The sequence below is a fragment of the Gymnoscopelus microlampas genome, assembly GCF_963454915.1.
Source record: "Gymnoscopelus microlampas genome assembly, chromosome: 1".
NCBI lineage: Eukaryota > Metazoa > Chordata > Actinopteri > Myctophiformes > Myctophidae > Gymnoscopelus > Gymnoscopelus microlampas.
The window spans coordinates 29664599-29691207 of record NC_139962.1 but is presented as its reverse complement, the minus strand read 5'-3'; the positions used below and the strand labels follow the sequence as shown (position 1 = coordinate 29691207).

The 26609-nt window shown below is 39.7% G+C and overlaps 1 protein-coding gene across 1 annotated transcript in view; it reads right to left on the bottom strand.

Annotated features, from left to right (window-relative positions):
• hnf4b (hepatic nuclear factor 4, beta) overlaps window positions 1-21714 on the bottom strand; it is a gene marked incomplete at both ends in the record, with an annotated part of 33075 nt that extends 11361 nt beyond the window's left edge. The window contains 4 exons of the mRNA XM_084054674.1: window positions 5514-5608; window positions 6272-6437; window positions 9196-9402; window positions 21615-21714. Of these exons, the coding sequence (XP_083910800.1) occupies window positions 5514-5608; window positions 6272-6437; window positions 9196-9402; window positions 21615-21714 (568 nt within the window). The remainder of the gene's footprint in view (window positions 1-5513; window positions 5609-6271; window positions 6438-9195; window positions 9403-21614) is intronic.
• Window positions 21715-26609: the final 4895 nt, after the last annotated feature.

The following is a 26609-nucleotide window of genomic DNA, read 5'->3' as shown; positions in this document are numbered from 1 at the left end:
CTCCAGTCCAGCGATTCCCAACCTGTGGCCATGGGCCCACTGGTGGGCCGCAAGGTCATTGCAAGTGGGCCCCCAGTAAAATTGTATCGATTATATGACATTAATATATTATGTAAAAATATAAAGAAAAAAACTTTTCATTGTGATACCGATAAATAGGAACTTAAAGTATACTATGTTAGTTCCATTGTTCCAAGCCGGAACACAATCGATTGATTGACCATTGAAATAAACATGCTCTGAAAATGCACGCAGCCCACCCATCTGACCATGTGACCATGAACGCTTTCGAGATTTTCAGGTGGGAACCACTGCTCTAATGCTTAATTGTCTCCGCCAGGTCCGAAGGCGTGACCGAGACCATGTTTTCGCCCCTGTCCGTCCGTGCTTCCTTGTGTGTGTGTTCGTCCGTCCGTCCGTGCGTCTGTGGACAGCTAATCTCCGGCACCGTTGACCGTTTGGTGTGAAACTGTGCTCACACACTCCCTGGAGGCCAGATTTTCGGCCTGTTATAGACATCTGATTTTTCATATTTCATCCTGATTGGCTAAGATTGACTTCTACTACCTGGCCTGGCGGAGACCTGTGCTCCAAGAAGCACATTTTTCTAGTTCATAGTCGTTTGATGGTGTCAAAAATAGCAGATTTACAAGCTCACTACACGTTGCATAAATCAGGCTTAAAAGGACTAGCATAAAAGGTCTGTATGTCTGGGGTGGCTTTGTTTCACTGTATGTGTTGTAATATATGATGTAAAACAAAACAGCTATTAAATCAAAGTGGCTGTCATAATTTACATGTGAAATGTCGCTGTGGTATTCAAGCCGCTTGACAAATTAGTGAGGCAGAAATATTCCTGGCCTTCTCTTCAGGGAGTTTAAACTTCGGTTTCTGTTTTATGTAACATTCCCCGGGACAGGGAGCTTGGAGTCGCATGTCTCTATTGAGAACTGCAAAACAAATATTTGCCCATACTCAGCCATGTTAATTATTCATGTGAGGAGGCAATCCATGGTTCCTCTAATCCCATCTCTCTTCCCTGGTTATCTGTGTCAGCTACTGGAAGATAACGCCCAACATGTGCATGGTGCACATGTAGGCAAAACGTGTTAAAAAAAGTATAAATATGTATACAAACTTCACATGTTATTTCCTCATGTGATGGTGTTTTCAGTTTTCACACAGTTAGCCTTTTCACAAGAAAATCAGTTTTGTGTATTTCACATTCCCATGTGATTATTTTCATACACATTGAGTCATCCTCAAACATGTTGAGGATGACTGGCTGGGAATGGCACACACTCCAGTGGAAAGGAACCTTAAAGACCATATGAAATATAAAATATGTTTTTCACACTTTTAGAGCATATCTGTGGTCTAACTAAAACCAGACTAAAAACCAAATCATTTCAGGTGACTAAAATATGACTAAAACTAAATATAATTTTATTCAAAAGACTATGACTAAAACTAAATCAAACCTGGCTGTCAAAATAACACTGTACAGAACCTCTGCAAACCTACTGTAACTTACTGCAGTTTTCTGTGCTGGTAATACAGGACCTCAGTAAAATTACATTCATCATAATGTTATTGGAGATTACTCCAAAATGCTATTTTTAATGGAGCCTTTGGGCACAACAAAATTGTAACCTTGCAAACATTGTAGACGTGACTATTGGCCATAATGGGACTTTTATGTTTATCTTTTTATTTTTAATAGAGCCTTTTATATTTTTATATGAAACTGGAAGTAGAAAGGTTTTTAATGGTTTTGTTAAAAGGACATTTATGGGAGATTGGAAATTGAGATCATTTTCATGATTGAGAATGTGGATTAAATGTTAAAATGGGCCTATGTCCATAAAGTGTTTTGCAAACATTAACCACTTGAACCCTAGCATTCCTATTCTGGGGGGGACATTAGTCGGAAATAGCAGATCTACAAGCTCGCAACACATCACAACGCAGTGAACTCACCGCATTGCGAGCTTGTAGATCGGCTTTTTTCAGCAAAGAGATGTGAGAGAGATGGGCAGGGAGAAAAAATAGTGACCATATACAGAGCTGACCCTGGTCAACTAAGTATTAGTTTACGAGTTTAAAATGTTCACAAACACTGTGAATTGATGTATACTCAGTGGTTGGCAGTAATGAAGCACATTTACCTGAGTACAGTACTTAAGTACATTTTGAGTGCAGTATCTGTACTTTATTTGAGTATTAATATTTTTGGATACTTATGACTTAGCTACAGTACTTTCTACCACTGCTTAAATCCACATGGAAAGATTATTGTTGTTCACATGTGATTCACGTGAAAACCCAACGTGTAAATATCACATATCCCCAAAAAACTTGATTGTTTCCACAAGCATGTGGTTTTTGGACACGTTTTATATGTTGATTTGTCCCATAATCTACATGTGAAAAGTTTTAATTTCTTGTCGTTGCTGTGGGGCAGAAACCTTGTTTTTAATTTTTTTCGACTTTGTTCGACTATGTTTTTTCCCCCCGTACATTTATGCCCTACTTTGTCGACTGTACCGCAAAAGTAATGAAAATCGTCCATCTACAAGCTCACAACGTGTCGTATCTCTATTAAAAAATATATTAATGTGAAAGTGAGAAAGTTTCTCTGTGGGTTTTATAAATATTTAACCAATGAAAAGTATTAACAAGAGCTTGTAAGTAATAACCACATTGGATCCATTGGAACACAGGTTATTTTTTCCATTATACTTGTACAGCATGTATTTTGCACATACTGTACAAGGTTTCCACCACACAGCGACAATGAAATTATAAAACAACATATAAAACACCTGTGTCCAAATATCGCATGTGCTTGTATTTGTTTCGATTTAGACCTCGAACCCACTTACGTAACTATACCTTTCAAGCCGGGAACCCCTTTTGGGCTTATTGTTGCTATGTACAGTATATAACAACATCATTTTTCGGTAATTCTTTTATAAATATTTACATTTTTTCAGAAATCTTAGGTCAGGATTTAGAAGGCGTTTTTAAAATCGGCCTAAGGTCTAAATGGGTTAAGCAAACTCCCCATTCAAAGTAATATAAGTCTTGTCTTGTCACCCGTGGGGGTGAACAGCTTGAAGCAGACTTTGGTGCTTTTAGACCAGTAAATGTGAATTTGCCTCTTACAGACCTGTACTGTAGTACTTGGACCTGCAGAGAATATTAGCTTCAACTGTTGGCTGGGATGGGGGCTAGTTTTGCTAGCATCTTGCTGCTAACATTTATAATTAACACATTATTTGATAATTTTTAGAGTCCACAGCGTTATTTGTGTTATTGAAAAGTGCACACTTACTGAACGGGGAAAATAATCCCTGCCTCGGGAACACCACTGAGGTCTCCTTACAGAAGAATTCCAAAGTGCTTGTCTTATCTTATCCTAAATGGTAGAGATACTGTTGGAGAAGTCCTGTTTTACCCTAAGCTACTGTATGTGAGACAAAGGGCAGTTAACGGTAATTTATTTTCCCACCGGTTCCACTTGTAAGCAGTTGAGCTAAATGATTTATATTAAGGTCCTAGTAAAGTCTATGTAATAATTAATAATAATTATATATATATATATGTATATGTATATGTATATGTATATGTATATGTATATGTATATGTATATATATATATATATATATGTATATATATATATATATATATATATATATATATATATATATATATATATATATATACATACATACATACATACATACATACATACATACATACATATACTTTTACTGTTCCTAGTATTGATGATCTCTTGTATAGTATTGTATGTCTTTATAATATAAAGATGTACAATACTATATCAATCAAGACATATTATGTCTTGATGAATTGAATACACAGGAAACAATTTCCACAAAGGAAACAAGCCCCCTTTTTGTGTTATCCTTTTAGCATTATTGTATAAGTATTCAGTCAATCAATAGGTAAGACGCAATGACGCAAAGTCGGGTACGACACAAGTTGGGAATACAGCCTCACTCAGTTATGCAATACCCATTGTACCCGACTGTCTGTCTGTGTCCCTTTTTATGCCCATATATGAAGATCTCTGTATCTGTCCTTGTCCCTCTTATGCCCATATATAGAGATCCCTGATGTCATCAAGTATATACCCATATATGGGCATATCGGTATGCCTATATATGGGGGGCATAATAACGTTCAAATCAGTGGTTCTGGTGGTCCTCGGCTACACGCATGCCGAGTTTGAAATCCGTCAGTCGGACGAACGGTTCATCCCTGTTGTCATCAGTATATGCCCATATATGGGCATGCCTATAGGTTATTGCTTGGGATGTCGCCACTAGTGGCCCCAACACTACAAGGACCTTAATATACATAATTCATTCCTAAATATTTGCGCAATCTCTAAATCAGAAATGGCAATATTTGCTTATGCCTCATGGTTGGAATAGGCACAAGATAATTTGTGATTCATTAGAATGTGCTTTTTACCACCGGCTATTCATTTTAGCGTCTGCTTTTTTATGGCCATGCTGTGTATTGTTCACAATGGTAAAAGTTACTGCAAAAGTAACTGCCTAAATTAGGACATTCATACATTATGACGCTTATGTAATAGCAAAATGCCTTTCTGTTAGGGATTACTACTCTTTCAAGACCACCAAGGTCAGTAAATATTAGCACAATGAGCCCTGGGCTGTGACCATAAACCTGTGACAGACTGGCTTTTAGGAGTTCCTTTAAAATGCCCCATACTTAGTTAATATTCTCTGTGGATCAAGTACAACAGGAATGTAAGATACTGTAGGAATTATACTATGTATGTCTACAATTGTCAAACTTACAGTACTCTTTCATGCAGTGAGATATTTGTGTTTAACCATTTTGGTTTGTATTTTAGTTTTTTTAGCTTGATCACATTTGGACATTGATAGATTATGTTGATGGACCTAATTTTAAATGGACACCTAGAGGTGTGCATAGAGTATCTGCATTAGCACCCTCTAGTCGACAAATGTATAGACAGACTGACAGTACATATATGCATACATACGTACGTATACATACTGTATACATGCATGCATGCATACATACATACTGTACTGTACCTTACATGCATGCATACATACATACTGTACATACATACATACATACATACATACATACTGTACTGTACCTTACATGCATGCATACATACATACTGTACATACATACATACAGTACATACATACATACTGTACTGTACCTTACATGCATGCATACATACATACTGTACATACATACATACAGTACATACATACATACAGTACGTACATACATACATACATACACGCGCAGGCATACAGCGTCTTATTAGTTGTACTGTATATCGTGTCTTTTTGCTACTTTTGAACATGTTTTGAAATTGTTTTAACATTTCCTTTTCTTTTTGGGAAATTTGGGTAAATGTTGCAGCTATAACGCCAGGTTGACGGTGGTTAAATTCGACTTGTGCGTCTCACCTTCCTTTCTCATCCCCGCTCTGAAACATTTCCGTAGCCTGCAGCAACGACACTGGTTCCTTTTGTCTTTGTCCACGACACATTGCCTGCTGAACCTGACAAAATAGACACACACACACACACACACACACACACACACACACACACACACACACACACACACACACACACACGCACAAAGTTCGTTATACAGTTCCTCTCATGGGAAAGCAAGAGCCCACAGCTATATCTCACCATTGATTTTTCAATCCTCTGTCATTGCATATAGGTTATTGCTTCCATGCCTGGGCAGATCCCAGTGACTATGACCCACAAGTTGTTTTCTTCTGTTCTCCTCTATGATGGATCTTTCACCTACTTGAATCATCACACTGTACAACTTAGTTTTTTGTGAGTGCCCGGGGTCAGTATTGGTTGTGTTTCATTTAGCTTCATAAAGCTATCTGTCATCGTTCAATTCAACCACTAATGGAGTTGTCAATTTGGTGTCACTATCTTGGGCATGTCATTATAGATGAAAATGTTCCAACATTTTCCAGAATCTTTTCTATGGATTTAAAAAAAGAATAATAATAAAAAAAGGAAAATAGCCGATCTATAAGCTCACAATGCGTCACGTTGCAATGCGTTGTGAGCTTGCAGGTCGGATATTTTTTGTGTCGCACGTCAAAGTATATAAGTGGTTCATTTCTTGACATATAATTTCTTGACAGATACAATCTCCCTAACCGATGTCCCTGTGTCGTGTGACATCTTACCTGCAGGTATAGGTGTGGTTTTTGCGGACACTTCTCCTGAAGAAGCCCTTACAGCCATCACAGCTGAATGCTCCATAATGCTTCCCGGTGGCTCTGTCTGCACAGATGGAACACAAGCTCCCACTGGGCTGCAGCAGTAGAGAGGTGCGTGCTGAAACGCTTGACTCTGTCAATTAACACATAATATTAGGGGTGAGACAGTTAATCAAACTAATTGATTGCATTGATTATAAATCACCTCTTTTTTAAGTTTTTGTGACAAAGCTTAAATGGATAATCAGTTTGTTGATATATATTAAAAGATATAACTTTTTTCTATTATTCGATCAATCGGAAAAGTAATCGATATAAAAGTCACTAACAACATAATCGATAGTTGCAACCCTACAAAATAACCACATCAAGACTTACAGTAGAAGTTATGATTTAATTGACACTATTATATTCTCTATGTGCATTTTAGATTGCTGGTTTTGAAGATTACTTACAGATTTTGATATTCCATGCAAGGTTCTTATTGATAGAATCTATTTATTATTATTGTTACGATGATGATGCCATCATGATGAGGATTATTGTTATATAGAGACAAGAAAGGTAGTGTAACAGGGGGTGGGGACACTGTATGACTTTTAAGACACGGGCCCCTTTTGTTTGGCTGCCAATGAATAAATAAACATCTGTGAGGCTGAACTAACAAGCCCCACAAGCATCTGAGACAGATCATTTAACTGAGAGAATGTCAGGATTGTGTGACAGCAGATAAGCACCAACAGTATCACTGGGCAGTTAACTGGAAATATATCGAAACTGATATTTAGAACCAATAACCGACTTAATCTTGCTCGTGTAGGTTAATAGAATAATAGATGTTTTTATAATCAGCTACATTGATTAGCCTGATTAACCGTTTACCTCTGTATTATACTTTGTTGTGGTGGCATACAAAAAATACAAAAATAGTGAAAATAAAAAGTTTGAAATCATGATATTGATTTGAAGTCATATCGTCCAGCCCTAACCTGCACAGTGGCTCTATTATGATCTCCTCTAGGCCAAAGGCCAGTGACAGATTGTGTGTGTGTGTACTGCCCAAGGTAGTTACGTTGATGCTATGCAGATCTGCTTATATTCCCAGTGCATGAAAATCGTGTTGATAGGACAAAAAAGAGTAGGCCTACAAACAACGGAAGTCCCGCCCTATAGACAATTTCTGCCATAGTTCTTTACCAGGCATTTTTTTTTCAGATGAGAAAAAGGAAACGAGGTTAGATTGAAACAACTCCTCATGTAGGCCACACACTAACCCGATTTTCCGCCATTTAGCATTTTCTTCAAAACAAACTTTTTGCTACTACTCTTACAGATTTAGTCTAAAACTCACACAAATCGCTGTACATTATCACTCTGAAGTCATGCGATACGCCATGTTTTTGCCGGCCTCCAAAATTGCTTTCACTTGCCACAAATGTTGAACCGTATGTCGTAAAAACTTTATTTCCCCCGTAATTTCCTCGGGCCCTGACGACTGCAACCCACAACTTACATGCAGCCGTGGGTAGCCTGCCCGGCCTGGCGGAGATATGCAAGATATCCTAGTTCATCACTGCCATGAGGCAGAATAATTAGCAGGCGCACAACATTCTCATATAGAAATGTGTTGGTTGTGAGCCTGTGGTTTACTATAGGAAGCATGAGGGCACTGTTTCACAAGTCTGGCACGGGCTGTACTAGGAGTGATAATAAAAGCAGGGTCATAGGTAGAGATATCTCTGTGGCTGCCAGACTTATAGCCCTCTGAGGAGCCCTGCTACTTATTACTCAGAGAGTAGTAGAGGAAGAGGAAACTCAACATTTAATTAAAGCAGTTAGAGGTCAGTAGTAAGCCAAAGTCCACAACCCTCCTCTGGCTAATTTTACATTGGGAGCTCTTTTTTAATTCAATCTCTCTCCATGTTGCTCTAAATTGCCTCCTGTCAGTATTCGATTGCTACAGGATTGTCTCTCTTATAACCACTGACCATCAAATACACTCCATTGGCGTAATGTTCCCGCACTTGCATGGACAATGGCTCCAGGCTGTAATGTATGTAAATTGCACACTTAGTTTTGGGAGACAGAGCAGCCAGGGATTACAATTTAACAAGGAGAATGCTTTCTGTGCTCAAAGATCGGGTAGATTGAATCAAGAGATTAGAATACATCTGCCTTGCAGTTATCTGCATTTGAAGTGCAGTCTACTGGTAAAGCATCTCCTTTAAAAGTGCCAAAGAAAGGCTCTGATTCAGCACAACAGAGCCTTAATGATAACTGGAAATTAGATTATGAGGGTTAGTAGAGGAGGGAGGAATGAGGTATTTCGAGCGCTCTTGTCCTTCTTGTGGGAATAATGATTGGTACTTTTGCAGCGTTTTGCGGAATGAGAGCTGAGGTCACTGCAAAGGCACATTTTTGTGTCTATGTCATGAGAATGTGGAATATGGCTGCTGTGTAAATTACTGTGTCTGTGAGAGTCCTATGGCAAAGCACCACTGGTCTGCACAACGCTTGCGAGCGGCCAATACAAACACACATAAAAAACAATATTCACCCATTTCAGATTGCTCCATTAAGGCCTGGACTGAGTGGATTTACAGTGCTGAGACAGCCTCGCATCACTTTACTTACTTTATTCATTTATTTGAGAGGGACAGCATATATTAATGAACAATGCAGGAACAGTACAGTACAGTTAAGAAAGCGGTGTGAATACTGCATATAAGGAGTTAGCAAGAATGCTAACCCTACATGTCCCTGACATGCAACAATGACAACAAGCATCATCGTTTGTTGAGTTCTTCCTCAGTTCTTGTTTTGTTACTACTTTTATTGGTACAGTATCTGATTAGGTGACAGTGAATGAGCTGAGAGTGTCACCAACGTACCTGCTATGCTTGTTTCCATGTGCAGCACTGTGAGGTTGTCAAATGCCACCACGGTGCAGGAGCCATCAAGGGAGCTGGTATTATAATCACTAGAGTCTAGTTTCAGCATAGTCCCAGTCAGCTTCATGGCTCTCATCAGTATGTTGACGCAGGCGGAACTAGAGCCAGTTGTGTTGACAGAGTTTTGAGATGGGCCGGCGTACTCCACTGACATTCACAGTGACGTCCAATTCACCTATTCAGTGAAGCTTCCATTTATCAGAGGCCCTCACGTTCTCTTTCTCTCTGTCTCCTCTTCTACACAGCTTTTTGGTAGTTTTCTTCTTTGTCCTCTTGATCTCGTTTCAGTCAGTTAATATAATAAATTCTTCATTTCATCATCTCTTAAACACTGTCATGGTGGATTGACAGACACTCACCGAGGCTCCACTACAGTGACCTTTAGTCTAGATAAGGGGCAGATCCTAAACTGTTCCCCTGAGGAATGAAATGAGGTGTGTGGGGGAGAGAAAAATACTGAGATTTGGCCCGCTGTCTGTTTGTTGGTCTCTTATCACAGCGAAACACAATAAAGGGGAGGGTTGGTAAACATGACTCACTCGCAGTGACCCAATGCAGCTCATATAGTAAGCTAGATCACAGGTTTTCATAGTGAAGGAGCCAGGGGGACCAAGTGTAAAGGAGAGGAAATGTAGATTTTTCTTTTGTTTTCAATTGAAATTGAATTCATAAGATAATTGTGGCAGTTTAGCCAGTTTCAACCTTGTGTCCTTATTTTGAACATGCCATCATTATCAAAATCTAGTGGCGTGTTGTGAGCTTGTAGATCAGAACATTTTGCAAAACTTTGAACAACACAAATCTTTGTGAGAACCACTGATGTAAATGAATGAGGGAAAGTATTGGACATGGCCAAAGGTCACTGATGTTACTGCAATGTGATATCTATAGTGTTTTAATCTCTTAAGCCTAATACGATCAGAGATCCTCTGCCTACTGATAAGTCAGGTGAAATCTAAATTCAATGTAGGGGCTCAAACTGGGTGGAAACAATTGTGAGATTAAGAAAATGGCTGGATTGAAGGTGAGCCAATGGCTAAGTGGTTAAAGCGCGTACCATAACGGCTTTGATGCAGCCTGACAGTGAGTCCTGGGTTCGATTCCTGAGCCCGGTAGACTTTAGCTGTGTGTGTTGCACCCCGACTCTCTCCCTGTTTCCTGTCTCTCTTCACTGTGGCTATCAATGAGGGCAGAAAAATACCCAAAATACTGTACATATTAAAAATATATATGCAAATTTAAAAAAAAATGGTGATTCTGTACAGCACAAAGCAGAGGTGGAGGCTTGTGCAATCATCGGTTCCTAATTAGTAAAGCTTTTAGGTTAGGAGAAACGTGTTATTGCACAGCAGCACTACACCTCATCACAAAAGGCTATGTGACATGTAGTTGAATTGAGAGGCTTAGTCTGTTGCCACAGACGTTGATAAGCACTACTTCTTTCACAATATGTGACGCTTCTTCGTTCACCTTTGCCCATACTGGGAGTGCCATCAGCTGTTTGGTGCTATTGATTAGACCTGAAATGATAATGCATGTTTGCAAACATAACTCTCCTGTGAACTTTTGGTACAGATACTGAACTGCAGCACTGTGGTCGTTCCCAAAACCTGATAGGAGTTCGCTTGAAAATCTCAAAAGTGTTCGCGGCCCACCCACCTGACCACTTAACACGGCAGCTATTTGGCTGGGTGGGCCACGTGGATTTTCAGAGTATGTTTATTTTAATGATCAATCAGTCGATGGAACAATGGAACTAACGTTGTATACTTTTAAGTTCCTATATCGGTATCACAATGAAAACAAAATTTCAAGGTTTCAAAGAAAAAATACCATAACATTTATTTTTACATTCATTTTGTAATAATCTCTGTGTAATTTTTGTCATTTTGCCAATTGATTCCTCCCCACATTTTGTGTGTTATATCCTACTCAGCCCCCACCGGGAGTAGAGCCTTAGTTCTACTTCTCCGACGCAACACTCCCTGCTGACAGGTGCTTCCCCAGCCGGCATGAACACATGCAATGGCAAATATCACCCTCCCTGTCTGGCTACCTTCCCCTGAACACAAGTCAGTTGTGTTCCTATAGACCAGTGGTTCTCAAACTTTTTCATGTCAAGTTCCCAAATTGACACTTATTAGCCCGCGGACCCCCATTTGAAAAGATATGCCAAGGACCCCCATAAGAGAAGATTTTTACGGCTCTATCAGTGCTTTTCAACCATTTTAATTTCAAGGACCCCAGGTTTGACATGCATTAGGCTACGGACCCCCATTTAATGCCATTTCTATCTCTGGGATCTCTGGGACCCCAATTTATGTTGTAACATCAATGTTAATTTAACTCTTAAGAGGGTAAAAATGGAACCAAATCGACAGAGTTACAGACCCATAAGTGTCAATTTCGTTCCTAACTATCTATCATTTAGCTGGGGACCCCCTGGAACTCCCTCAAGGACCCCTGGGGGTCCCCGGACCCCACTTTGGGAACCAATGGTATAGACGCTCGATAAAGCCGGATGCACCACGGTGGATTTGAACCTACACCCTCCGTGGTTGTGGGCACGCACTTTACCACTGCGCCACCCGAAAATCTCCAATAATCATGTTCCTTCGACACTGTATTCTAATAATCTAATGCTGTACAATACAATATAGTTTATATTATATTCAGGTTTAACTGTAACTTAACAAACTGTGCAGGCTGAACAGCACATTTTAGTCAGGGTTCCCCGTAGAGTCTACGGGGAACCCTGACTAAAATGTGCTGTTCAGCCTTCTCAGTAAAAAAATTACAGTATCATCTTTGAGGGTCTACGGCGTAGACCCTCAAAGATGATACTGTAATTTTTTCCAAACATGGGGACAGATGAACAGAATATTCTATGATCATTGTGTTGGGCAGAAGTTTTGAAAGAAGAAAAGAAAAAAAGAATAGTGATAAAGGTGAACGTGGGCACGCCAGTTTTACAAATTATAACAAATTATACGTCAGACCACATATGAGCTTTTCCAGTATGGATATCCATCATACTTTGGAGTAATGGGATTTCCTGGGTGAGCAGCACTCCTTCCTTGAATGTCACGCTAGGCCGCAGGTCAGACCTCCCCTGGCAGTGGCTCTTGCACTCCAGCTTTGTTTAGATGATTGATTGATCATAAAGACCTGTAAGTCATTGCAGGACTGTAGAATGGGCTTCACTGCCCAGTCAGATTATATTAGCTGGAGGATTCAAAATGACCCGCACGTTTTGATTGTGTTTTCTTTCCGATACGCAAGCACTGATCTCAACAAGAGAAATTGAAAGTAGTATTACTGTTATTTGTTGGGTTAATTTATAGATCTGGGTTATACGTTTCTTGATGTTTCTTGCCAAGCAGTTAGGAATTGATAAAGATAAAATAAAATCTAACAGTTAATTTATGGCTTAGGGTCCATGGGTTATTATGGTGCAAGTTATTAAAAAATAAAGAAATGCACAAATGCGCTGAAGCCGATGGTGTGATTTGTGCTGGCACCGTTGTAATTCGTCCATGAGTGTCCATTATAATATATATGCTGATGGCTTGCTGGCCGGCGCCGTGGGAAAAATCTGTGGGTGCTGTATGTAGCAGTGACATCATTCAAGACCAGAATGAACTGGCTAGTATTTTCTCTGTCCACCAGGGAGAGACAGAGTACAGTATTTGTAGCTAAACATGGCTTTAGTGTAGTCTGCAGAATTGACCAGAAGTCCCATGAACAATGAACAGTCCTACAAGCAACATGAGAGCTTAATAACTTAAATGTTTGTTGTGGCTGAGTTATATTAGGAAAAGCATCAAGCTTGTAGTTAAAAAAGAAGAAGAAAAAAAAAGCTCTATTCAAAGCCTGTTGGTGTCCATGTGTGTGTTGGAGGTAGGTTGACCTGCCCGTCTGTCTGTCGAAAGCTCTGATGGATGAGGACTGAGCTCCAGTATTTTAGGGTGAGGGCCTTTGTGATTTTAGAGGGTAGTGTAGTGAGTGCAGCAGAATTGGTCTTGGCCACAAATCAGCACTTCTGACTGTAATGTAGGTTGGGCTATTAACCTAACATAAATAAATAATGTCACTGGCACCTCTAAGAGTGGGAACCGGAAACTTTAGGCAGTGCACATCTAATTTTCTTGTCAGGGTGAGTCAAATGAAATTAACTTTTAATCTGAATCACTTGCATGGAAGGCTTAGTTTTGATGTCCTCTACAGTGCACAGACTAGCACAATAGTCATTGGAGATGCAGGATGCATAATAATAATAATAATAATAATAATAAACTTTATTTGTATAGCACCTTTCATGACATGAAATGCAGCGCAAAGTGCTTTACAGAGCAAGAATACAAATACAGTTACAACCAATTTAACAATAAAGCAAAAAAATAAAAAATAAAATACAGTAACTGATGCTTAAAAAAATAACCTAGGTTTCAGTAATACAGGTGAAATGAAATGTAGTCAGTTTGAGATAGCCCACCCCAAGAGTGTTGTTAAAATCAATGACTGCTTGGTAGAATAACCTGACCTCCACTCAAAATAGGAAAAGTGATTTCCCTGACTTATGTTGCTATGACCTAAGGTGCTCTAAGTAATGTTTCTTTTGTGTTATAAAGTTCAGTCAGTAGGCCTAACAGGGATCTCCCCATCTCTCCAGCTCTTTTGTAAACACAAATTATATTTATCCAATCAGGAGAGAGAACCCATTTCAGCTTCAATATTATATTCCATTTTTTTTACTTTAATAGTCATTGAACAGTAACATTCAACTGCTTAAAATTATACTAAATATTGATGACATTCAGTAAGTCAATATGAATTCTTGAAACATTCAGTTAGCACCACTACTTTGGGAAGAACACATTGTTCAGGTTTTTCTGACTCCTCAGTAACTGCAAATGGTACAATTACTTCTTGAATAATCCTATTTTCACAATGACATATTATTGTAGTGAGCATTAGACTAGGTTTTCAAAGATAAGAGCAACAACAGTGCTTAATTTGAAAAAACAACAACATATTGACGCTAAAATCTTAAAATATCTTGTAAAACTAGTTTTGCGTTGATTGTTGTGTGTAGTGGTACACAAAAGACCATCACTGAATCCATCAGTATTTTCTTGGATTATCAGATACCGTAAGAGATAGCAGGAGTGCAAATAAAGGTTGTGGCATTCGTAAACACTGAGCTACGCCATCCTTTATTACAGCAAGGGAGAAAAATCTGCCATCACTTCTTAAACCTTTTCTCTTCTTCCCCCCGTTCTCCCTAGCCTGTCATTCTGAGTTGACTGTCTGCCATGCTGTCTGCCTGTCAATCTGTGTTCTCTGAGAAACATCAAGTCTGGCCCTCTCTCACATAAATAATTAATATTATTCCAGAATTACAATAGACTTATTTCTGTATGCTACTCCAGTTGTTACTTTATAGGTGAAACAGAGCAGTGCTGCACAGTGGGTACTGGCAAAAAACGAAACTAAACAAAAAACCAACATGAATGAAAGCAAATACTGTAGATATATGAACTGTAGATTTGTTCTTTAGATAGAGCATTTCTCCAGAGCCTTTCTCCAGTCTATCACAATGAGGTATGACATATTTGTCTCAGTAAATCTGATTAATACGGCCAGATCCCAACACTCCATCTGAATACCAATGTGATGCTGTATCCTCAGAGATTACCATGTTCCCCTTTTATGAAAGGAAAACAAAGGGAAAGAGCAGTGTTTTGTAGTTGTAGTCCAAAAATGGAGGTAAAAAAAATAATAAAACAAAGCAGCAAAAATTGGTTATAAAAGCATGGTAAGCGTATGATTTAGAGGGGCAATAAAGAACGGAGAGGTGGTCATTCATCATAGCAGCTAGCTCACCGGGAGAGGGCCTGTCACAGACATGGCCAGGTCTAAGAGGCAGTTTGGAGACAACCTCCAAGAGAGCCTCCAACAGACCCCCGAAACCTACTTTATCCAATGCCTTTTCCAGATGGACATAGATAGACCATGGTTTGTCTTCAGCCAACCATCTCCATCATCACAATGCTACTCAGAACCACATAGTCTGTGCAAGAACCACACTAAAGAACCCACAACAAGGGCTGTAACAAGCCCTCTGCTGGTGATCCGTTTACACTGTATGAATAAGAGAAACATAAAGTGTACAGTACAGAGGATATGCAGCTTAGTGGTTAGAGTGTCCGCCCTGACACTGGGAGGTCGTGGTTCAGTCCCTGTGCCGAGTCATACCAAAGACTAAGAAAAGGGTATTGAATGCCACCCTGCTTAGCACTCAGCATCAAGGGTTGGATTTGGGGGTAAGTCCCTGCGATATAGCGCCATGTCCAGGGGGCGTACATGTACTGTACATCAATCTACCTCACGCTAACGAAATAGGAGATAGGCTCCTGACCTATGGGCCACATGGCTCGGGAACCATGCTGTAGATAGTTGATTGATATATGGAATATAATACAGAAATAATGCGAATACATTGTTCAGCAGATGCCTCAGATCATTTTGGAACATTATTCATGCTCTTCAGTCCATTTCAGCTTGTAGATGTGCGGTTTATAAGATTTTGTTTACATTTTTGAAATCCGAAAAAGTTGGTGCTGGCTGTGAAGGTGGATAACAAATTCCTTAAAGGCTATCAAATGTGTTGTGCCGGTGGGTATATAGCAAGAACAATAAATAATTCATTTTTGACTGGGCATCTGTTTGAGACTGGCATTTATTGAAAGATGTATACAGATAAACAAAGCACATATTTTGTTAAACAAAATCACATTTTTTTTTCATGTTTACATGAAAGCAATTTTATTTTCCAATTAAGATACGTATGATACATTGTCAGAGCTTTTCTGTGTAGTGTTTACACACTGGCAACTAGTGTGATAAAAGCATAAATGATGATTGTATATCTAATTACATAATTTTCTGTAGTTTTCCTGGACAAATTAGCCAGCAAAAAAGAAAATGCTTCAATTTACTCCAGCACCACTGGGCAGACTGTTTAACCACTTGAACCCCAGCATCCCTATTCTGGAGGGGAACATTCTCCAACAGATTCTACACCAGATGTGGTGTAGATGGAAAAAAAAGTGGTCCAACTACAGTTGCAACTCGGGTCCGTTTTACTGAGACTAGAGGGTTTAAGTGGTTAAGATAGCAAACTTTTTGATTGTTTCGATTGTTTATAAAGTTTTATACTGGGGCGCCAGACGGCTGTCAGGCTTCAGCATGTTGTTTAGAGATGCTGTGTTCCAGTGTGAATCCTTGTTGTCTTCCACAGTGACATGTCTATGTTCACTGTACTTCTATGACAACATGACAACACCACCACAGCAACAGAGAATTATACTCCTGTATATTCTACTTTAGGACTAGAATATCGTTGTTGTCAGGCAGAAACCTTGTATCTCCTTTTAATATGTTTTCATAAATGAATGCCCTATTTTATACTTCATTGTATGACGGCGTCGTGCAAAAATAGCCACAAGCTCACTACGCGTTGCATTGCAAAAGTTGTAAGCTTGTAGATCATCTATTTTTGCAAATGTGAAAAAAACGAATACATGGAAATGACAATAAGGGACACAAGGTTGAAAGTGGTTAAAAAAAAGTATTATAAATATTTAATCAATGAAAAGTATTAACAAGAGCTTGTGACTAAATAATAACTACATTAGATCCATTGTAACACAGGTAAAAAAGAAATCATATTTCATAAAAAGTAGCTGTTTTGGCCATACTGTGCAATGTTTACACTCGCCAGTGACGACATCAACCATTATATTTGAATATCAGTCCAAAACATGAGATAACTGTGAAGTACCGTTGACCCCACGAAGACCCTCTGAATTTTCTCACTCAATCATAGTGATGGAACAAATTGGATGTATGAAAACCCATTGTTTCCTCTTGGTGGCTCACAGAGCCGCCCAGCACAAACTCATGTTGACAGGATCTGTTATGGTGATTACGCCCATATGTAATATCCTTTAAAGTTGCCGGGTCACGGTGTCACAGACATATGCTAAAATGTCTGCAAGTGCTGTTCATTAAGTCTCATAATGTTGAGTTCACTACATGTGGGCGGAACAGACTGCTGCCAACAGAAGGTCATGAACGATTCCCCCTCTACCTCTTTCCGTGTCGGAAGTGGGAAAATATGTAATTTTGTGTCTCTCTGAAGATTCTTTCATATGCCACTCATCTGTTTTAGCTATTTCTTCTTTTTCTTTTGTTATGTCCGCAGGAAACGCAACATTCCAAACACTGTTGTTTAGGCCCTGTGTTCCATCTTCATTATCAAGTGCTAATAACTTTCATTTGGAAAACTTCCTTTATGTGCAACTCTCAGAGGAGTCGTTGGGTGAAATGTGGTTTGAATACTGAACTGGTGCAAGCATCTCACTCTTCTCCCTCTTTTTTTGTGAAAATGTACCTTTTGTGAGATCTGAGTGTGCCCATGATTGCTAATAAAAGGGAAAACATATGAAGATTTCTCTGAAGAAGGATAAAAAAAATCCCCTGTCCAAGGTCCTCTGTGAACCAGCGTTTTAATTAAAACCACTTGCTCCCAAACTTGTACTTAATGTTTCCCATTAGTCATGTTTGAGGGATTACAGACAGCTCGAATCAAAGTCAAGGACTAAATGGAAAATGCAGATGTGCGAACAATGTGTCTCATTCAATAGCCATCACAGCTGTTTAGTTCGCAATTATTAAAAAATGTTTTAACCTGGATTGACATGGTTTCCTAATCCCTCTTGCAAATAGAAATGAGTTTTGGTGGAAAAAGCAGAGATTGTGGCAAAACTGTCCTTTGTCCAAGGTTAGCAAGTGAGGAACATGGGAAGTTGACAATGTTGTTTTTGTTTTATATTTTTGTTTCCTACTTTTCCTACTTTTCCACATTAGCTGTATGACTTCATAAACATGGGACAGTCCCAGTCCTTCCTGTTTCATTTAATGTTATCTTCACTTATAATGGAGGTTGACATTATTTTCCTGATGCCCGCATATGCCCACTGATTACGAAACGATGTAAGTGGAAACAGAATATATATTATAGCATATAGCTTTTTATGAAAAGCCACCATGATAAATCTGTTAAAAGTGATCTACAAAACTGAACAATTTATTATTTTAACAAAAAGGCAGATCAACAAACGGAGAACACGTCGCATTGTGACACATTGTGAGCTTGTAGATCGGCTGTAGATTTGTCGTACAAGGAAGTATAGGGCTTAAGTGGTTAAGGTGGCTATTCTGAAACGGCACATGTGCTGGGATGTTTACCAGTTTGACCTAATTCAAGTCAACAGGCAGAGGAACATAAAAGAGAGAAGTGCTAAGCAACACTTTAATTGGATCATCTGGGCAGCGAATCACTTTCATATGGGCCTCATGCATGCATGTGATGGGCCTGCTATCGGGTTCAGCCTTCTGAGTAGATTTTGTCTTATGTGCGTTGTGAATTGTTAGTGTGACCCTTGGCCTGAGGTTATTATCCCTGACATAAAGGCCTCCTAGATTCTTCCCCAAACGCTTCAGGATAGAGGTGAGGGCAGGCTGGATTAACTCTACCCCCTCACTCATTACCTACTGCCCTGGTCTGAAACATCATATCCGCACATGCTGAACCTGGCAGAGGTTCAGTCCATTTGAAAAGCATGCCTGTACATTAATTAGGCGGGCCACGTCCAGGTATATGTCTTTAGTTATGTACCCCATGTTTGACCTTTACAGAGATTTTCTTTTTTGATCTAGTGTTTATTCCAGTCCAGTTCTGACTACCCCTGGCCTGCTGAGATTCACGAAATACACCAAATGATGCATCTGCAGAGTGATTCACTATTTAAAATGCAGATAGAAGTAGTGTTCTCCGCAAGCAGGGGCTGAAACATTTCTCTTTGGTCCTTGCTTCTCAAGGAGAGAGAAAGTGGAAGCAAGTGAGGGATGGAACAATAATTTATCCAGTACATTGTACCCAGCGTTTAATAAGAACGGAAGGCAAGATCAGTAATGGGTTTGGTCATTGGCCCAATGTGATTATTAAGAATGGTCGCTGATAACGCACATAGTATGACGTATTGGAATGATGACATTTGTATCACCTCTTTGCCTTTCTCCTCTCTTTATGTTTGCGAATTAGCCGCCTGCCAGTTCACCAGCAGATTTGTGGACAGGAGAGAGAAAAGAACAAAAAAAATAGAAGGGGAATGACTCTGTGGAAGAGGTTCACATCCAGGTATGAGAGTGAGGTCTTTCTTTTTTTCCCTTTTCAAGATTTTGGCATATTTATGGGGCATTACTGTAGGAGCGGGCTGTTTAATGTTATTTGCAGAAAGCACACATTGTTCACATCAAGCTTGCGAAAGCTGAAGGCACGGCCATGTCAGCCATGACCTCGCTGTTACAGGGCCCAAATGCATGAAGTAAAAGGGGATCAGTGTTTGTGAGAACTACACACGGTTAACAATGGGACCAGGTTGCAAACTGACAACTGTGGACTGGACTACCTTGTCCTGTGAAGTGTCCTAAGGCCTACTATTACAGAGAGCCTTGATATGAGACAATACCTTAATCCAGGGGTTCCCTACCTGTGGTCAAAGATTACAGGCCTCATAGGCTAAATGCTAAACATATTGCACAAAGTCATGTTATATTTTTGAGTCATTATAAGAGTGGGGGTGTGTGTGTGTGTGTGTGTGTGTGTGTGTGTGTGTGTGTGTGTGTGTGTGTGTGTGTGTGTGTGTTTTTTTTAATTTGTTAATGTATTTACTGGTATGTCATTTAGACTACTGATTTCCTATTAGCACATAGTCCTAAGTAATACTGTATGTCAAATCATTGCCAATAGTTCTACACACAGGTGTTTTGATACGTCTTAAAGCCACTGAGTAACAGTGACTCTTTTGGTTCAGATCAGTGGCTGTGGAATACAATTTTCCCCAATATTTTGTAAACGATATCACGCTATACAATAGCAGGGTCAATAGCGAGGTGTAAAGACGCCATCCTGAGAGCAGAAGTGCAACCACTGACCCTCGGGATCCACTTACAACTAAGACGTGGTGTGCTTTTACTATGGCTGGCCAAATGTGAAATAAATAAAAAGAATAGGCTATACCCTTGGTCCCTTGCTCTTTGTTAAAACCATATCTCTGCTGCTCCATTGCCCCCAGCTACATTAAATCCCATTAAATTCACCTTCATTAAAGCAGTCCTCTCTGCTCCTTGCAGCAGACCTAATGCGGGCCTCTCAAGGACAGAGCAGTAATGAGGGTGGACTGGATTTAACCTTGAAGACTACAGGTTTTCATTTCCAAATCAATAACTTATGGTTCAAAACCGCCACGAGATCCAGGCTGTAATTTTCAAGCATTAATTGTGTGGATTATGTTTCTCCTGCAGTGAGAAGGTATTTAACTTTAAACTGCAGTGTAGATATTGCGTTTAACTTTGAATCCCCCCCCCCCTCTCTCTCTCTCTCTCTCTTACACACAATGGGAAATGACAGCTTGCACATTTTCTATATCAGTGAGTTTATGTGCATGTGTACAGTTTGCTGCACAGATGGGATAGCTTAGACAGATTGTATTTCAAAGAGCCATTATGCTGTGTGTAAACAATTAGGCCATCGGTGCAATTTTCTTTCCTGAAGCCAAACAGCGGGCAGTTTGGCTGAAATGTCTCCTTCTCCTTCGTTTGAGGTTGCAGTCCAGTGTCGTCATTCACTCCGAAGTGGTGGAGACATCACACAACTCCATCACAGCCATTTTGATGCAGTCTCAGGCAGTCACCTGCTGTCAGAAGAAGTAGGAAGCTGTAAATTATGAATGAAACAAGAAAAAGCTAACACATGGATGATAGGCAGTGCTGGAAAGTAAATAAGTACATTTACTCAAGTACTGTACTTGGGAACAATTTTGTGGCACATTTAAATTACATGAGTATTTCCTTTTTTTGGTATACTTTCTACTCCACTATCTCAGACGCAAATATTGTAATTTAGCTACGGTTTATATGTTAAGCTCACAACGCGTTGCTCACAACGCGTGAGCTTGTAGCTCAGCTATTTTTGAAAAGGTTTGAACATTAAAAAATGTTAAAACAAGTTGTAAAACAGGCCATTTCACCGAATAGGCGAGTACTTTTAAATTGGTACTATACGTATATTTTGATTCTATGATACTTTTACCCTTTTACTCAAGTAACATTTTGATTACAGGAATTTTACTTTCAACATTGTGGTATTGCTACTTTTACTCGAGTGAAAGATCTGAGTACTTCTTCCACTACCGATGATCGGCAGACAGCAGATGGAAAAGAAAGAGTACCTGAGCTGGAGGAGGAGGAGAAGAAGGAGCTCTCCCCTCTAGGTGTCATTACTATGGCACATATTTCACTCTCCATAGTGGGACTTGCTGTCACTATCATGTGATCTTATGGAAAGCATTAATTTGTCCTGCGGTGGTAATTTCTTCTCGACATGTTCACAATATGAAATATTGGATCTTGTCACGAGACGGGGCGGGCGGTGGCTGGGGTGATCACTGGAGCTTAATTTTTTAATCAACTCCTCTCTTAAATGAGGCTTTATTAAATTACACAGCTCACACAATGGGAGTAGGGCACGGGCAGATATGGCACAGTGTAAAAAGAGCTTTGTGGCATAATTAAATAAAATTAATAAAAACCCTGGGCTAGTGCTGGATGGGGAGAAAGGAGAGGAGGGGAACCCAGTGGCCATTTTCATGCTCGGCTCCGGGTTTATTCTTGCTTATTAGAGTCCCGGGAAATCCTCCGTGCAGAATTAGAGGAAGAGGAATGCACTAGGATCTCTGCACCGTGTGGCAAGATTGTACATGGAAACAGAAGATTTTCTCCCTGAGAGGTTTCTATTGCACTTATCATGACAGAGAGAGGCGATCTGACTGCATGAGAATGGATCCAGCCATGGGGCCCCGGAATGAATGTCTGTACTCTTTTAAAGTAAATAACTAATTTAACCACAATAACCCTGGCATCCCTATTTTGGGCATGTGAGATGTGAACATTTTCGAAATACTTTTTAAATATGTTTTTTGACACAAATGTACTTTTTAAAAAATATTTTCAAATCACGTGAGCTTGTAGATTTGCTATTTTTAGCTATTTGTAAACGACAAAGTATACATACATGGTTTCAGTGTAAAGTTAATGAACCATTTATGCTGCAAATGATTACACATGTTAGAGAGGGTATATGTTAGGATTTGCTCCCAGCACACTCATCTCAGAAAAGAGATAGAAATACCGACTCATGTCCCATGAATATATGTACAATAAATTGATAAATAATATATTGAATAAATTGAAGATTACACAAACAACAACTAAGACATATACAGTTATAAAACACAGAAACAACAAAATAAAACCATAACAGAAAACTAGTTAGTTAAAAACAATTACATAGTGATGTAGGGATGATTTAAGAGCCGGTTATTAAATTGTTCATGGAATTAATTGTTAGCGCGAGTTGTAGAGTGTTCCATGAAACAGTATATACAATTGCATACAATTGTCTTCTAGAAAGGTAAAAGCTCAAACCGTTTAACAAAAAGACAAGTTTGCACCACTTCACAGCAGTTCCTCCCGTCATTTGAACTGGCATTTTCTGGGCAGCCACAACAGTAAAAGTTGCCTCTGGTACATGCTGACACTTACTATTGCCGTTTGAAGTTTTATGGCCTGTTGATCTCATTTTGAGCTGACTCACTTTGGGAAAGGTTGCAGCACACCTTGTGTTGACGCATTTCATTCGGATGACAAACGCCCCCCTAAACTACTGGGCCACATCATCGGTCTAATAAAGATCCATAAAGTCTATTGATTGGAATTTCAGACTGTCTGAACCTAAGACGACATGCCAGTGGGTTGCTTTTTCCACATCAGTCCGGTTCCACCCAGACCACCAGTGACACTGACCGGCCTACTGGCACTTGTCCCAGTGATCCAGATGGCCAATCACAATTTCCTATAAACGCTCCATCGGGATCACATGTGATTGTAGTAAAGGCATTGGCATGCTGTCAATATCGTTATGGTGTTTTTCAAAGCATTGCTCTTCACTGATGGAGCCTTTCTCATCCTGTGACTCAAGACACTGCAGTCACTGAAAGAGACAACACAGTCAAATCCTGTGTTAATACCACTTAATCCCTACTTAAAAATGTGTTTTGTTTCAATGCGTTCTGAACTTAGAGAACATAAGTATACATGTATATGTAGTATATGTATATGTAAGTGTGTATATATATATATATATATATATATAGTCAACTTAAATTTCATAACAGCTGTATGACCTTTTAAATCCCTCTGAGTGTACAACGGATGTACAATCACATCCTGTGATCTTGTAATGTGTCTTTTATTTGTTGTTGTTGTTGATGGAGATTATTGTAAACAGGGTAAACAAATCCTGATGACTGGATCTATGGCATGCCAAGAGACTTACAGCACTTAAGTGGAATAAAGGCAGACCAATTGAAACAGAGTGTCTGGCTGCAAACCTTTTTAGAGATACTTATCAGTGGTGGAAAGTAACTAAGTACATTTACTCAAGTAGTTTACTCATTATAGTTCTTCTCCACTATACTGTATCTCAGAGGCGAATATTGTACTTTTTACTCCACTATAATTATTTGAAAACATTAGTTACAAGTTACTTACTAAAACAACACACACACACACACACACACACACACACACACACACACACACACACACACACACACCTCTTTCTCTTTCTCTTTCTCTCTCTCTCTCTCTCTATATATAAAGGAAAACACTGTTGGTCAGTCAGTCTGATCTTCATTTATCTCCCTCAATGGCTTGAGCATTGATCTGAGCAAAGTTTCACGGCAATCAGAAACTGCATTCATGATTTGAGTCATTTTGTACAAAACGGGCTACTCCTGCAAACTTTGGAAGCCAATCTTAGTCAATCAGGATGGAATATGAAAAATCGGAGAGATCCGTCTTGATCACATGACTTTAGAGATACTGTGTAGTGATTTGTGTGATGTTTGGACAAAATCTGTAGTAATATAAAATAACTAAGTTTTGCAAAACCTCCTGGTGGCGCTATAACAGGCCGATGTGAAGAATTTGGGGCAGAGGTTCTTCCTTGTCCTCCAGGGAGCGTGCATGCTCGGTTTCACGTCATTCGGTCCAACGGTGCCGGAGATTAGCTGTACACGGACGGACAGACACGGACGGACACACACACGGACGGACAGACAGACACACATACGGACGGATGGATAGGCCTTTGTCATGTCAGATGTAAATTTGTGTGTGTGAATGGCTGTTTTCCCGTATGCATCGCAACAGGTGTGTCATCACACCTACAGTAGCTCAGAGTCAAGTAAGTTTGACTCAGGCCAGGTGGGACTGCTTGAAACAGCCATCACTGTCTACTTTTGGTAGGACTGTAATTGGTATAGCAGTGTCAACTGAGCTGTGTAGTACGCTATTGGTCTGCTTTTGTTGGGACACACCAGAGTGGTGTAAAGACAGAGTGGCGGTAACTCCGTTCACTCCAGTGGACCAATATTTTGTCCGTAACTTAGTACCTACTAGAAGCTAGCAGCAAATACTAGAGGCACAGTAAAGATGCAGACCATTGTGATGCACTTTTAAAAGATGAGACGTTTAAAGAATCAGATTATCATATCTGAATCAATCAAACATACATGCATACAGATACTGTACATACATACAGTACATACAGACCAACTCTGTACTACAGACCAACTCTGTTTTAGGGCATGGCCCATGGCACCTAGATTCCTTCTTATTGAGCACACAACATCTAATCAAGATTGTGTCTCAAGATTGTTTTGGACATTTGTTGTATTATTTTTACTGAAACACCAGATTCCTTGTAGTTAGTGGAAAAAGGCTGTGGTGCTATTTGGCACTCTCACTGTATGTGAAAGGTTTAATTGAGCATGTAACGCAACTAATTGGAGCAGTGATATATTGCTTTGGTTGAGATAATTGTCATAATTCTCAGGGGTCATGTTTATCTTCTTGCAGAATATGAGATAGGCATTTCGTCTTTATGAAGACAGCAGTTTGCTCATGTGTTTCCCAGAAGTGGGATTTACTATATCCTCCTCTGTGAAGTATTATCTGTGTGTTGTTTTGTTTCCCAACCAGCTGAACATGTTTGTGGCCTGCTTGCCTTGTTTTAATACCGCCTTTAACAGTTCACACAGCTGTCCTTGACATTTCCGAGAGTCTTATATGGTTATTTATAGTCCCTTAAATGGTCCCAAGTTGTGCAGTAGACTATTGTTGCAATCTCCCTCCTGCAGTCTCATTTAGGGGCTTGCAATTCAGCCATGTGTTTTCAACTTAATTCTCCGAGATGCAACTGATAGCTTAAGCTTAAGGCTTTGCAGAAGAAGAAAAAAAAGATCTCTGAGGTCCTGTGGTTTTAGGGGCAGATATCCCATACCCTGTTTCTGAAAGTGAATATGTGCCATGGAAACCGTCTGCTCTTAAAGCACACTGGACAGCCATAGCCATGAATACTTGCAATAGGGGAGCCTCTGTTTGAGACGCTTCTGTCTCTAGGGCACTTTGTTTGATGGGCTGCGGTTGTGTAGCTGCTTGGTTAGATTGGTTGGAGACTTTCGGTGGCTTTGAGGCGCTTGTGATATCTCATTAGGACAGCTTAGCGGTCCCCATTCCGACACCAGGGCCATTTAACTCTTTTCCTGCTGATCAGAGCTGACAGTGGAAGAGACTATGGGCCTTTTGGGTTGGTGTGGTTTCATAACTACCCTCAAATCAACCCCTGGTATAACCAGAGACACCGTGTTGAATGGAGAAACAATTAGAATGGAAAGCCCACTCTATTTTTCAGTTTAGAGTGTGAGTGGTAGTTGTGATGTGAAACCTAGGGAGTAATGTGAGTCAAAGGAGGGTTTTCTGGGCCAGGGCTCTCAGAGGGGTGGTTTGGTTGAAGCTATGGCTGTGATGGGTCTTGTTTGAATTAGTTCATGGCAGTCAAATGAAAGCACCCTACTGGGATGCAAAAAAGAGTGCCTGGAGGCCCTCTCAAACTATCTGTCCTTGGAAGACATATTTATGTCTCTCAAACAGGTTTTTAATCACTTGTGTTTTTGAAGGCTAGTAGTTCTGAGAGATCAAATAAAACATAATCTGCTGTAAATGCATTTCATAGATTTCTGTGTCCAGCCAAATGCCATATGGCATCGCCGTAATTAAAACTTTGATTCATTTTATTGGCAAGGATTTTGTATGGTCTCCTG